The 15858-nt window shown below is 39.4% G+C and overlaps 1 protein-coding gene across 1 annotated transcript in view; it reads right to left on the bottom strand.

Annotated features, from left to right (window-relative positions):
- Mdn1 (midasin AAA ATPase 1) overlaps positions 1-15858 on the bottom strand; it is a 134037-nt gene that overhangs the window by 51834 nt on the left and 66345 nt on the right. The window contains exons 41-53 of the mRNA XM_051187490.1: positions 13705-13794; positions 13353-13616; positions 12970-13231; positions 11466-11625; positions 10547-10663; positions 8681-8889; positions 7500-7648; positions 6980-7191; positions 6321-6541; positions 4948-5061; positions 3939-4071; positions 2673-2788; positions 462-595 (exon numbers count right to left, since the gene is read on the bottom strand). Of these exons, the coding sequence (XP_051043447.1) occupies positions 462-595; positions 2673-2788; positions 3939-4071; positions 4948-5061; positions 6321-6541; positions 6980-7191; positions 7500-7648; positions 8681-8889; positions 10547-10663; positions 11466-11625; positions 12970-13231; positions 13353-13616; positions 13705-13794 (2181 nt within the window). The remainder of the gene's footprint in view (positions 1-461; positions 596-2672; positions 2789-3938; positions 4072-4947; positions 5062-6320; positions 6542-6979; positions 7192-7499; positions 7649-8680; positions 8890-10546; positions 10664-11465; positions 11626-12969; positions 13232-13352; positions 13617-13704; positions 13795-15858) is intronic.

Raw genomic sequence — 15858 nt, 5'->3', positions numbered from 1 at the left:
ATAAGACATAAGCTCTCAGTTCCTGCTGCAGTACCATACCTGGCCACCTAATGCCGTGCTTTCCACTATGAAGGCCATGGACTAATCCTCCAAAACTGTAAGCAAGCCCCCATTAAAATGCTTTCTTTTAAAAGTTGCTATGGTCGTGGTATCTGTCACACTTACTGAACAGTAACTAACCAAACCAAAGATTTATATTGTATAATTCCATCCAACGGCTACAAAATTACAGGTATGGGTAAAGAGAAGAAAAAATGCAAAAGGACAAAAAAAAGCTTTTAGGGATGAAAATAAGCATTTTACTGTCTTGATTGTTATAATGGTTTTACAAGCATATATATATATATATATATATATATATATATATATATATATATACATACATACATACATACATACACACATATATGTCAAAATGTACTATTTACAAACACTGAAGTTTTGTAAGAGCATTGCCTCACCTTATTGACATGGGCATCAGGAAGTATTCCTTGGGGAGACTGTACCCAGAGTAGGATTAGCGCATCACAAAGTTCAAAAAAAGCAGCAAGATTGGCCACAATTTCATGGGGCAGACTATGATAGCTCTCTGGATCTTAGAGTTGACACAAATAAAGGACATTTTGTTAATCTTCAGACATTTAACAATTAAATTGTAATCTACCTTTTATTATTATTTCTAGTAGAAAAGTGTTAGAAAGTTGAAAATCAAAAGCATATATTGTATGTATTATGAAAATTTAGATTAGGCACATAATATCTGCAGATATAAATAATGTCCTAGTGGAAAATGCAAACTACACACACACACACACACACACAGCCAGAAGAGAGATGGCTCAGCAGTTAAGAGCACTTGCAGCTTTTTCAGATGATCTAGGTTTGTCATATGACAGCTGTTATCTGGTTGTAACTCCATTTCCACGGGATCTGATACATTCTTCTGACCTCCAAGGGCACCAGGGGTGCATGTGGTACACATACATTTATGCAAGCAACATTCTTACATGTATGTATGTAATTAATTTTAAAAAAGTAACCAAACACAAAATACTGATAAAACATCAGGGCCAAAGCAACATTTATCTGGCTTACAACTTTCAGTTCACATTTCATCTAGAAAAAGTTTCAAAGGCTTGCTTGCCCTTGGGCCCATCTGGTGGGGGCATTTTCTTAATTTAAGTTTCCCCTTGGATAACTCTAATCTGTGCTGACAAAACCTGTCAGAGGTCATTGGAGCTGCAGTAGGTGATAACTAGTGTTCAGATGTCAGCCCACAAGAGGAGTGACTCATGGAGGAGAACCCCTTCCCAAGATTGGCCTGCGGGACCACCGACTATGGAAACTCTTGCTCCTGTCTGTAATTTCAGATGTGCAATATGGTGTCTCCCCAGAACCTGTATTGCAGTGTGTAACTTATTCTCATGGGCACATATATCTGTGGATGGTCAGGAAGATGATTTCTCATTAAGCTGTATAATTTTGGTACATACAAAATATACTAGGATATGCTTCAAAACTAGATCTATTGTCTCAGGAGGACTGAAAGGCAAGGCACTTAAGTAGGCTTTGTTCCTTTCACTGAAATTACACACAATCTCATTTTCACCTCAGAGTAAGTTCAAACTAGACTGTTTATTTAAATGGATCGTAAGTTAAAAAGTTTACAGATATGCACAAGGTCAGAGTTGCAGATGCCTAATCAAGGCTATTAACACAAAGCAACCCAAAAATCATGCCAATTCTTCACTGACAAGTCTGGCTGATAGGACCTGTGTCCCAGCTTGTCTTACCTGCCCCTGGCCTCTGGTCAGTCTTATAATAGGGACCTTGAAACCTTGCATTGCCAAGGTAAATGGCTCAGCTCCTTATCGTTTACCCAAAGAATGTGTTATGATCAATGAGATATAACTCTTGTAATTCTTTTTTCTAATTGCCTCAAGCCCCCTGTAAAATATGTACTTAAACTAAGTGAACAGAGACACAGGTAAGAATTGGAACCAATGATTTAGGATGGGGAGAATCAGAGACAATTAAAGTCAGAGAATTAGAGCTGCAGAATAATAAAAGAAATTGACCCTCAGATTGTGTGTGAATTTATTATCGAAATCTTTTAATCATTGCTCCTGAAAAGTCTTCTCTGAGTTACCTGGGTAGTGGAGCTGTACTTTCAGGTTACAAAAAAAAAAAAAAAAAAAAAACCCAAACAACAACAAAAACAAACAAACAAACAAACAAAAAAAAACACCAAGGAGTTTTGTAATATTTATGTTTTCATATAATTTTGATTTTTAAAAAAACAGCATAGCTGCCATTTTGGTTAACAATAACTAGGGAAAAGAGAATTGTTGACTTCCATACAATCAATTGCTTCTGACAGGTATTCTGGGCCAAGAAACCTGCTTTTCAAGTGCTAGCTCTTCAGCCTGCCAAGCATGTGGTCTTGAACTTCTATGAGAACCTACTGAACTTCAGAGTTATTGTGAGGACATGTAAACAGCATTTAGCTGAGCTCCTGGGATAATGAGTGTTCATCACTCATCAGTATTGAGTAAGGGGGATAGAGTTCATATCAAGCTAACAAACCAAAATAAATCCAAAAGCAGCAGCTGCTGAGTATGTCTAACTTCAGCAAGAGCATAACCAGAATACAAAAGGGAAAATGCTTTTACCTTTATGGAATTCAAAAGACATCCTCAAAACACTGCTTCTTAACTTTTTACTACCAACAGATACCAAATTTGCTTCAGTGAAAATCCTCTTTTCCCGGTCAAGATAGATAATTGTCCTGGAATGAAATCGTTGCTTACTGGTTAACAAAACTTCTTTTGAAATAACAAAGTCGGTTTTGTTTTGTTCTTTGGTTGGGGGGCATGTAGTACTGGTACTAAACTGTGCAGTTGACATACTAGGGTAAATATTCTACCACTGACCTGTAACTATAACCATAGTCTAGAAATACTCTGAACCTTGGAGTAGCAGTCCCTTCATCTAGCCCAATCCTCCTCTGTCTCTGCAAATTCTGGACTAGAGGATGCAGGTAGAGAGCAAACACTGGTATTAATAAGACTTCTGGATCCCACTTTATTGTTCTACATTAATTTGACATTAATCTGAACTCTGCATAGTGACTATCATCGCATTAGTGACATAATCATACTCATGGGCTCACTTTATGAAAATTCTTCAAACTTACATGCTCATTACTAGCATAACTTCATGCAATACATTTTTAAAATATCACACTAATGGCCAATTTGGGGACAAAATAAAACAAAACCAAAACTTCCCTGGAGCCCCCCCCCCCCCCCGCCGCCAAAAGAATTGCAATAACAAAAAAATTAAGGAAAATGCATTCGACCATGTAAATTCACAGGGGTCATTCCAGTCTGCTATATCTGAGGAAGAAAAAACAGAAGCAGACAAATGTCTGAGAGAATGAGTAGATTAACGAGAGGTTACTGGAATGTATCAGCAGAAGAAACACAACTACCTTGTGATAAGAGATTAACTTTAAAATAATGCCCATCAGGGTTGGAGCGATGGTTCAGAGGTTAAGAGCACTGGATGCTCTTCCAAAGGTCCTGAGTTCAATTCCCAACAACCACACGATGGCTTACAACATTTATAATGAGATCTGGTGCTCTCTTATGGCATGCAAACATACAGACAGAACACTGTAGTAATAAACAAATCTTAAAACAAACAAACAAACAAAAAAGCCTGCTGGATCTCTGTGAGTTTTGAGGACAGCCTGGTCTACAAGGGCTAGTTCCAGGACAGCTAGGGATACACAGAGAAACCCTGTCTCAAAAAACAAAAACCAATGCCCACAAATATGTTGGGTGACCGAAAATTAAAAGGCATCTAACACCTACTGTTGGTTTCACAAAACTAAAGCCCACACAACCAGTACTTGAGCCATAGGTTTCACCTACTTGTTTGCAACTGATTCTAAAAGGGCAAAGAGCTCTTGAGACTGGTCTGCTTGTGGATCAAAGTCTACTGAATTTCTAATGATGTCCAAAGCCTGCATATTCCACCGGGGGTCCAGAGGGATCACAAAGTCATCTAGTTTAAAGAAAAAAAGAAAAGAACTGTGCAATTAATGTGCCTGGCTGAGCAAGCCTTAGTAGACTATTTTCACTGTTTCATGTTGACCACATGAAGGCTCAGGGGGAGAATAAACAGAATACTGTAGGCTGCAGCCTATAGCACTGTAGTATCAATCCTTTCAAAATCAAACATCCATGAGTCCCAAATCCTCCTCCACCCCAGAAGATAACCCTTTCTGCTTTCAAAAATAAAACAAAACATTTCAAGAGTACTTCGCTTAAAAACATTTCACTGATCAGGCCTGGTAATAATTATCTAGTCCCAGCTAGAGACTGGATTACAGTAGAGATTACAGAGGAACTGCTTGTGGCCAGGTCAAAGCACCCACCTGTGTAACACATTAAGACTCCATCTCAAAACCAGAACTAGCAAGTTAGTGTAGCCATGTGATCCTAGCTTTCAAATGAACACTTAATTATCAAAAGAAGAAACACTGTAAGCTAACTCTTATCATCAAGGGTTTGTATTATCTGAAGCAAATGATCCTGTGTGGCTTTCCCTTCAAGTCAAATGTTTTATGCTTACGTCTAACTCTTCTAGTTAATGTAACAGTATACAAACAAATCTTCAAAGTGGAAGAAACCACAGAGAAACAAAAATCTTAAATCTTCTCATTCTCTACCAGTCACTCTCTTACATAGCTGACTCATCTTTATATTCCCGGGTTCTTTTTAGTATGCAATTATTCTTAAATTCCCTTCAGATGACAGACAATCAACAGTTCTGAAGACAGTTTGCATATTAAGTCTTCTGAAAACCATGGTGATGGTGAGAGCTGTGAAGGTCTTTCCCTGAAGTTTTTAGAGACAGAAATGAAAAGCAGGTACCTACCTGTTATATTTGTCTGTAATATTTTCAAGACATTACTGACCCCAGATGAGAGTGAATTTGAGTAAAAATTTTTAAGAGCAGTGGCACTGGCTTCCAGAAGAATCTGCACTGACTCTGTGGAATGAGAGGCATTGTTAAGGCCCAATGCTATACTGCCCAAAATGAACATTCTGCAATGGTAAAAACAGTCAAATAGCAGTTGCACAAAGTGATTGAATTGTGGCTAGGGCCAATAAAGCACTCTATAAGTCACTCAACTTTAAAGACTTTCTGTTCTGTTCTTTTGTATTATTCTCTCTGGCAATCATATGAAACAATGGAGTTAGAAATATCATAAATCCCTCTACAAATACTTAGTTTAGATTACCAGTGTCACCAAACAAGAGACATGTATTCACTGGCTTATCTACAAGTTCTCAGGAAGGAGTGGGTTCATGTACATTTAATTACCAAGGTTGACATTGTTTAAAGATTATGTGTGCAGGCTGTATGGGAAAGCCATAGGACACTCTTGGGTGCTCAGGACCATCTACCTCCACTGAGATGGGTGTCTTGTTTGTCTGCAGTTTACCAATTAGGTTACACTACCCAGTTAACAAGCCCCAGGTACCCTCCTGTCTCCTTGGGGTTTGGCAGTAAAAGGCATTCTGGAGCTCCCACTTTGCTTAAAAGGCATGTGAATGACCTATCACCAAGAAATTCTACATCCTACACTTTATACTGTAGGCATTTCCATGGTTACTGTCTTTTTCTTGCTTTTAACAGATGACAAATTAAGGAAGTACCTAGCAGCACCAAAATGAAAACAAGATTAGGGCTGGGTACGTGTCACATGCTTTTAGTCCCAGCACTTGGGAAGCAGAGGCTGGTAGACCTTATTGAGTTCTAGGCTAGCCAGAGCTACACAGCAAGACCCTGCCTCAAACAAACATGTTTGTAAAGGAAAAAAAAAGTTTAAGCTAAAAAGTAGGATGATGCAGCTGACCACGGTGGTACACACCTTTAATCCCAGTGCTTGGGAGGGAGAGGCAGGCAGATCTGTGAGTTTGAGGGTAGCCTGGTCTACACAGTTACTTCCAGGGCAGCCAAGACTACACAGAAATCCTGTGTGTCGGGGGGGGGGAGTTGGGGGGAAAAGATGATGCACTATATTTGCTTTTTGAACTGAAAAGGACAAACTCTGAAACATTGAGACATTTCTCCTAATACATAAGGAGCAAACATCTCTAATTGAATGGCTATGTAAACAACAGTTTTTTGCTGTCCCCTAGCTATAATCCAACCGTGTAGTCATAGACTAGCATGTCTGCCAAAGCACTGAAACAAGGGAAACACATGTACCCTCCACGGGACAATTCAAGCCCGCTACTCACCAAGCCCCTGTGGTATATTCTTGGCTAAATGACAAAGCCATTGAACTCTGAGCATCCAATCCTGATTGGTTGCTCTTTCTATAAGCAATTTAACAGCCATGGCTAAAACCTCTGGTTCATCAACCCAGTAAGTATCCACTTTCACAGCACTGAATGTCAGGTTCTCAGGGCTACAAGTCTGCATAATGTTCTCCAAGTCTTGCAAAGTAAGAGGCTGACTCCTGGAACTCACAGAATGAGAAAAGTTAGAATTAGAACAGTCTTTCACAAGGAATTAAAAAAAAAAACAAAAAACAAAAAACTAAAGGCAATGATTTTGCAAATAGCATATCAAAGAGATGAAGAGCCAAAGACAAAAGACAAGTGAAATGTATTTAGGGATGGGGAATTGCTGAGTGGCAGAAATATGCTCAGCATGACAAAGGTCCTGCCTAGTATGTGCATATACATTCTGACTGGTTGCTGTCTATGAGCATACAACAGCCAAAACCAGAAAATCTGGCTCATCAGTCTAGGAAGACTTCTAAATAAATGGGACTGATAACTATAATAATAATATACAGTAAAAAATGTGATAATAAGTGGTCACAAATGCTGGGCTCACCATTTTCCACAAAAACAAAATCTATTCAAGAGAACACACTAAAGGTTCTGCTGACCTGGTCCAGCTGCTAGTTTTCAGGCTCATCCTATTGAGGCAGTATGCCAGGATCTGCCCTTCACTTCGGACAACAGAGAGGCGAGAATCTTCTGTTGCAAAGAGAGCTGAAGGTACAGAATCCGGCCACAACCCTGTGGCAAGAATGGAGTGTCCCCAGGTTTCCTGAATTTGCAAAGATGAAGTATGACTCTCCAGCAAAGCCTGCACAAGCTGTTGAATGTGAAACACATAGTCAAGAGCACTGACACAAAAGCGATGTTATCAAAATCACCAATAGGTTCTAGGGCTCACACAGTCATCAATGCTTAGACAATCCTTTAATGGACAACATCAGTAAAATTGTTTTGCCAATGTCTCAGAAAAGGAATACTTACATTTAGATGAATTTCCAGAAAATAATCTAGATACAAATCTTTAACTGGAACAAAATAGCAATCAACACTCTTTTAAAAGTTGCTATCCACAAAGGTAATTTCCTCTACCTCAGCTTAAACAGTGGTATAAAACATTCATATTACCTTCCTGTTTGCTGCTGAGTGCTGAGAGCAGACATACACATCCCAGCATGCTTCAAAAAAGGCTTTGTCTAAACTCAGACCTCGCTGTAGGTACTGAACAATGAGTGTGGCTGTTTGACTGAGAGTAGAAACAGATGATGTTGGAGAACCTATAAAAATAAAACATTGCCATATGTGATCAACAATCTTCTAAATCTTTGATTAAAAACTGATAAATATGCCCCTATTCTTCTGTATTCTGACTCCTAACTCCATATTAGCTTTATAGGTAGGGTCTTCTGAGGGCACAACAGATGTGTTAACAACACTCTTTTCTTTCCCCCTCATCTGTTTTCCCTCTTATTCTCTGGCCTCCAGCAGACTATCTGAGAACTCTTTTACAGGTGTCACACGTATCTTTAATGTCAAGCTGATACACACTAAAGATGACAAAATGAGTATGGCCATACAAATCTCAACTGTCAGTATAACTAATTCTGACAAATTATCGACCACTGAGCCTCATCTGTGACAGGGAAAAATGCATGCAGAGCAGACAAACTGTACTGTACCCAGCATATAACAATATAACAATTACTCAGTAAATATTATTTCACTTATTACCATTCATCTTTTTCTCGTAAGGAAACAATGGCAATAATTAGAGGTGGTTCAACTCAAACTTTCTACCTTATTTCCCCTTCATGGGACAATGGTGACCCAGGATATGAAGACAAAGTTCTTGAATCTCAAAGCATAAAGCAGTATTACTCAGCAAATGGTCCCTGTTGCAGAAGCATGTATTCATTATTGTTTAATTATGCATATATGTATTGATCTATGCATCAAGTATGGGTGTCCAAGGAGGCAAGAAGGGTGTCAGATTCCCTGGAACTGGAACTGAGTCCACTGAAGGGGTGCTGGGAACCAAATGCCAGTCTTTTGGAAAATCAATTGCTTGTAACTACTGAGCCACCTCTGTAGATTCTTCCTATGGAGCTTAACACCCTGACAGCTATACTTCCCCCAGATGAGCAGAACTCCATTTCTTGAGGTATTTGGATATTACATTTTAAACACACTTTCTTTCTCACTTTTATTTCACTGTACACCAACTGTGAGAACTCCTAGACAACAGATGCAATACAACACAAATTACTAAAGGACTACAACTGTAAAGGCCCTGAAGTCAAGAAGCTCACCTCTAACAATGCTTTGGACCCCTGTGTGCAGAGACAAGAGGATGTCACACACACTGTCTCCCACCAACCCAAGGCTGTGAAGCAGAACTTTCAAATCCAGGTTATCTGGGATGCTTCCATCCCCTTCTCCTGAAATGTAGATTTCCAGTCCACGATTCCTCATAGCCCGGGAAATTTCTCCATGAACAGGATCCATGGAAAGAAAAAGCCTAATAAGGAGGAAATAATAAAAAGGAAATTGAGAAGGAGAGAGAAAAATCAAATCCCAGTCTAACTAACTAAGGTTTTGGCCTTTAGCACCATTTGTTAAGGGCAAATTATATGTGGCTCACCTACAGGCAATCCATTGAAGAAGATAACACCACCTCACTGTGTGATACAATTACCCATACTTTTTTTTTTTAAATACATGTCAACACTACTGAATCTATTTCTTTATACCTACTTTTGTTTTTAAAGACTTATTTTTATCTATATGTATGAGTTTGTTTGTGCATCTATGTGTGGATGCTTACATGGTACTGAAAAGGTTATCAGATTCCCTGAAGCTGGAATTTTGATAGTTATGTGGTGCCCAACAAGGGTGTTGGTAACCAATCTCCAAATCTCTTCAAGAGCTGCAACTGCTGAGCCCTTTCTTCATTCTCATACACTGGCTGTCCTAAGGAATTATACTGAGAACTTAGAAAGTCTTGCTTTCAGATACTCCCCTCAACTCACACCACGCTGATTTATTGTTCTGATTCATCAACATAGAGCAGAAAAGCAAACAGTGGACTCTGGCCTCAGTGGTGTTTTCTACTTCTGTGCTAAAGCACCATAAGAGTTTATGTCAGCTCACAGCTCCACATCACAGTCCATCATCTAAAGTCAAGTCAGAGAGGAACTGAAATAGGGCACGAACCTACAGGCAGGATGCTGATGCAGAGGCCATAGAGGATTGCATCTTATTGGCTTGCTCAGCTAGCTTTACACACACACACACACACACATTCTCTCTCTCTTTTCTTTTCTTTTAAAGATTTTTATTTATTTATTATATACATATAGCATTCTACATGGTTGTAAACTACCATGTGGTTGCTGGGAATGGAACTCAGGCCCTCTGGAAGAGCAGCCAGTGCTCTTAACCTTTGAGTCATCTCTCCAGTCCATCAGTTTTTTCATAGTACCCAGGGCCACCTGACCAGGAGTAGCAATGTTCAGTGAGCTGGGGTCTCCCACATAGTCAGTTAAGAAAATGCTCTACAAACCTACCCACAGACAATCTGGTGGGAGTATTTTTTTTTTCAGTTAAGGTGCCTTCTCTAAAATGACTCTAGTTTGTATCACATTGACAAAAATCCAGTCAGTACAACCCTTCTGTAACAGTCATTTTTCTTTATCAACGTCCCTCCACACCCTCATGTAGCTATCTGACATCTCTACTTACCTTAGAAACAGAAGAACGGATTCCTGGCTGGCTGCCCCTACCAAACATGCTCTTCTGCTAGTATTCCCCTTCTCAATAAACAGCTTCTCATTTGCCCAGTTACTCCAGCCAAACCACAGATGCCATCCTTCTTTCTTTTCAACTTACAAGTCCCACCCATGAGACCCATATTTTCTTTTCCCTAGGCTATCAGCAAAGGATTGTGACTTCTACACCTCACTGTTAGTCCTAGAGATCCTCACATCTTTGTGTATTCAGCTGTCCTCAAAGCCTACCAAGTACCCAGTAAACAGCAGGGCCTTGATACATACATTTTAACTGAATGATAAGGTTGCCTTCTCAGAACATTGTACAGTTTACAAAGAGGCTCTATTTCATGTCTTTGTTACTGAAGCCACCAAACCCGCTATTAGAAACTTAAGAGATAGAAGTACCTGAAACTGGGATGCGGTGTTACTGTGGAAGTGGTCCCCTCTGCCATCCCTCTCTCGTTAATAGTGAGGATACCGCCAGGCTCCAACAAAGCATTCAGGCGATCCAGCACTGATGGACTGCACAAAGAGAATTCAAATGACATTCAGGACACCATGTTAGCTTCACTTTGCTACTCTTGCATAAGCTTGCACTTGCTTTCAGACCCACATCTCCCTCCCAGAGATCACTCCATACACTGTGATTTCTTCCAAAGGCCAACTCCCTTTTCTCATTCCCATTCCCTAAGTCACATAGCTTTATAAAAGTACACACAATTGCTGAATAAATGAAACAAAGAAAAAATACCAAATAGCTCTCTCCTCCCTTAAAATTACCAAATACACTTGAAGGTATATAGGATTTCAATTGAAAACATCCAGAAAAGAGATTCAAAGAGAAACCACCACTAAAAACTAGCTTCGAACACAGGAATTTCCTATTTGCCCTTTTCCTTATTCTAGGGTAAAAACTAATATGACTTGTGGTGATTACTAATACTTAATTATTAAAGTCAGTCTACATTGGATCCTGTATTTCAAAAAGTATTTAAAATGACTCTAATAAGCAATCTGTAATGTTTAAAGGCCTAGTGCAGAATAGAAAAACAATCCAATTTTGTTAGCCTTTACTTTAGTTATTTAATGGCCAACCCAGATTGTTTGTCACATGGTAGTCTAAGAATGGCTGAAGATGCACTGCTAGGTGAGAAAGCCAATAGGTTAAAAAAAGAGAGAGAGAGAGAGAGAGAGAGAGAGAGAGAGAGAGAGAGAGAGAGAGAGAGAGCCTCAGTGTGTATGTTTACAGGTAACAAACACAAATGCCAAGTTTCATCCAGACCCACTCAGGATTTGGCATCACGGAGAATGAATGAGTTCTTACTTGCAGAAGTTAACATTGTCCATCAAAAGCCAATCTCCAGACTTCAGAGCCTGAACTAACATGCTGTCAACCCATTCAAAGCTGCCATGACTCCGGCCACTGGCTGACTGCAGAAGCTTCACCCCGAAACTCCGGAACTCTTCGACAAGTTTGGCAAAGTCTAACATTATAGACAATAAGCACCACAGTTAAATGTAATGTTAAAGTAAAACACTTCAGCCTCCTGCCCAGGGTAACCACAAAACAAATCCAACACTGTTTAAACAGAGATAATAAAATTATGTTCAAGATAGACAAAAAGTTTCAGTAACTTCCCAAATAGCCACACACTCAGGGTTGACCCTGATGAATAATTTTAGTGTCTTTCAATTTTAAAAATGTCCGAAGGAAGTTCTGTCATCCACTACATTATAATTCTATAGTAAGGAGCTATAAGCTGACAAAAGTATTATCAATAGCATTAAACTACACTTACTTTGTAGTGATGAGATCATCTATCTACCCATCCATCTATCTATAGATATAGTACACAAATACTTTATAGCTTAGCAGTAATAGTCCTAGTTTAGGATTTTAAAGCTGTTATTTTGTTAGAAATGATGTTAACTGGATTCTTGCTTTGAGCAATGAGAATAGACTTGTTCCCATTTTTAACTTGAAAATGTGACAGAATAAGAGGAAGCACAACACTATGTACCTGAGAGCAGGGAGGTAAAAACCAAGATGAATCCTATGATTGCTTTTGTGGAAAGCTACACAAGAGGGGAGGGAAACCAAAGACATGGAGGCCAGGTGGAGCAACTTGGAAGATCAGCAGCACACTGTAAAGCGGGGCTCCTCAGAGAATGCTCCAAAATCCCCGGAAGAGGACCTAGTGCCTTTGGTTAAATAACCTGCACTCCCACATAAAAGTCATCTGTACAAAGACTGGGCTGGACTAAAACTGGTTCTCTCCCAGTTCCCACCAGCCCAAGGAGCAACCTCAGAAAACACACAGAGCATTCAGCAAGTGAGAGGAGATGCTTCAAGGTCATGTCACAAGAGGAAATGCTATTTTTCCTCAGCCCCCAAAAGCATAAAAGCTATCCTAAAAGGATGAAAATAATCCACAGGAAACTTATTACCTACCAAGAAAAGTTCAACAGACTTTAAAATAGCAGTGCTTTGCAATTTAAAACCAGTATCTAACATTCAGCCAGATTTCAACACATAGGGAAAAATGGAAATGCTCATTTTGTGAGGAAGTGCTATTAAGTAAAAATAAAACTAAACAAAAAATACTTGCTAGTGACATGTATTATGTATGACCTGTAGCTGAATAAGCATAAAATGAAGAATAGAGCTTGGTAAACAGTTATTTTTGTATTTCCCTTTACAGTATCATCAATATGAAATCCTTTCTTTCAGCATTTTACTTTCAAAAGTAAACATTCAAGTTTTGAGTAGTAATCACGACATGTGGGAAATGCTATGCATATGATAAATACACCATAAACACACATACCTGCTTTGGAATATGAGTTGATTTTATTATTGAGTCGCTGCATAAGCAGCAATACTGCTTCCAGTTTGTTGACAATCTCTATGGTGACTCCTTTACCATCTTCGCCCAGACGTTTGGGTTTATATGTCAGAAGGAAATGGCTCCAGGCTCGCAACACTACTTCTGTGTCCTCAGTACTGGTAAGAAGACTGTCCCTTAGCAATACCCTCACAGTGCGCTCAACCTTCTCAAATAGTAGTCTCCAAGGTCGGATAATATCAACCTGCAGTTTCCAGAGTACACGAAGCCATTGGCCAAAGTAATCACCACTAATATAAAAATCGCCGTTAACAGGCGACAAGTTTATTATGTTATGCTTGGCAATGTAAAAGTACACCAAGTACCTGCTCAAATCCGCCTAGAAGCTCAGTAGTATCCATTGCACTATTCATAGCCATGATCTTTAAGGTGTGGCCAGTAAGGTGTGCCAGAAGCTGGACCAGGCTGGTCTTGCCCACAGAGGCTGGCCCCACAAGGATGACCATCCAACTCATCTGCACACACTTCATGATGGGTTCCAGAGACTGGAAGGACTGGTGTAGGAGTGACAGGGGCCGGTGGGATGGATGAGGGACATAGCTGCTTCGAGAAAGGACTGAGTAGCCGATCTGAAGAAAACATGGCAGTGATATGTAGTGAGATAGAAGAAACCATGGAAAATTGTCAAGGAAGAAAGGGTTATTTCAGTCTTTTTACCTGAACTTCACAGGGAGTGATATGAAATAGTCTAGTCCCCATGTATGGCTTGGAATTGGAAGCAAACACATCCTTAAACACAGTGATGACCTAAAGACAGATAATGCAATGAGAATATAAACCATTACAAATTCTTACCTGATGATGGAATGGATTCTCTCAGAGAACCTTCAGTTCCAGGGAAGAATCCAATACCCTCTTCTAGCCTCTGTGGTTATCAGTTATGCACATAATGTAGATATACATACAGGCAAAGCACCCACACACATAAAATTAAAATTAAATAGTTACATGGCCTCAAAGTATTTGAGATTTCAGTAAAATTATAGTATAAATTAAAATAAAGCCATGGGCAGTATGGCAAATCTTGACATAAAACATTTGCTTTCACTTTATAAAAATATCAGCACTTGGGTGGCAGAAGCAGGTGGATCTCTGTTGAGTTTGAGGCCAGCCTGGTTTACAGAGCGAGTTCCAGGACAGCCAGGGTAGTTATACAGAGAAATCATATCTTGGGAGGAAAAAAAAAATCATCACTGGCAACCTGAAGAGTATGAGGAAAAATGTACTAGCTAGAGCACAGCATTGTAAAAAAGTTATTATTTTCAATTCATAAATTATTCATTTAATCAATAATAGATTCCCTGAAACACTGCTTTTAGAAAATATCAACTACTTATTTACTAACTTATTTTTAAAGTGTAAGGAGTCTGTGAGAAGTAGATAGGGGGAGTTAAAACACTAAAATAGTTCCAAGTTGAAAGAAAAGCATCAATATTTTTATAACTGTATACGAAAGTCAGAAAATAAAAATAATAATAAAAAAAAATAAGGAAACCCCATAATCACTGTGGAACAGTGTAAGTGAAATCCTAAGTGGCATGAATAGTCTTGCTGTCACACACCTCCAGGCTCACAGCTCCACTAGAGCTTCCTTTCTTACTCTGTTTACACAGTCAACAGAGTAAACTTACTGTCTAGCTGGCTTTTTTTTTTTTTTAAATAAACCAGACTCAAATTATCTGGGTTTTTAATACCTCGATGGTCACTATTTTTACTTTTCATCATCTTTTATTCAAACCCCCAATTTTTGCTCAATTAGACTGAAATGGAGGATGGAGGAGTGTGGAAACTCTCCTCAGACCACAGCAAGTCACTTGAAAATATTCTAGTTCCAATCAATATACTGTAGGCTGAGTGTTCATCTGAAGTGCTTGTGACCTCAAATATTCCAAATATCCAGTTCTGGATATCTGGCTATCTGAACGTAAGATATCTGGCTAATATGAGACAAGTCTAAACACTCAGGTTTCAACAACACCCTAAATATTTAGCACAAAGGTAATTTGATGTTTTTAGTATGCCTGTGGTTTTGGAGGATTTTTTTTGTTTTGTTTTGTTTTTTTGAGACAGGATTTCTCTGTGAAACAGTCCTGGAACTCACTCTGTAGATTAGGCTGGCCTCAAACTCACAGAGATCCACCTGTCCTTGCCACCTGAGTGCTGGGATTAAAGGTGTGCACCACCACTGCCTGGCTCTATGGTTTGTTTTTTTGAGATGGGGGTCTTACCATGTAGCCCTGACTGGCCTGGAGCTCTCCACACAGATCAGGCTAGCTTGAATCAATAGTTAAGCCTACCTCTGCTACAACTTCTCTGTGTAGTCCTGGAACTTATATACTAACGGAACATTTTTTCCCTGATCCAATGAGTGAAAGCTATTTTTTAGGTAATAAGCTGTCAACAATTGAGTAGTTCTGTATAGTATTTATAAGTGAATGTGGGCTCCAGTAAGAGGGATATGAAATTCATGTGATTTGTCACACATTCACATTTCTTCAAAAGAATTATTGCTTCTAACACATGGACTAGTATGTAAATAAATTCACTTCCTCTCAGAGGGGGAGGAGGCCTGGGGAAAAGAGGAAATGGTGAGGAGGGAGCTGTGTACACCGGCTCAGACCAGATGTCTTCCTCTATCACATTCCAACTGAGCCTAGAGATCCTGTTGTGTAGCTAAGCTTGCAACCTGCAATCCTCATCTCCACCCCATTCAGTGCTGGGTTATGGGTGGAGCTGGGAGGAATTCATGCCTGGCTGTTATGGTGTTGGAATCTTGCATAGCTAGCACTCTTAGCCCCGAGCCATTTCTCT

Source organism: Phodopus roborovskii, unplaced genomic scaffold (genome assembly GCF_943737965.1).
Source record: "Phodopus roborovskii unplaced genomic scaffold, PHOROB, whole genome shotgun sequence".
Classification (NCBI taxonomy): domain Eukaryota; kingdom Metazoa; phylum Chordata; class Mammalia; order Rodentia; family Cricetidae; genus Phodopus; species Phodopus roborovskii.
This window is presented reverse-complemented; position numbering and strand designations above follow the sequence as displayed.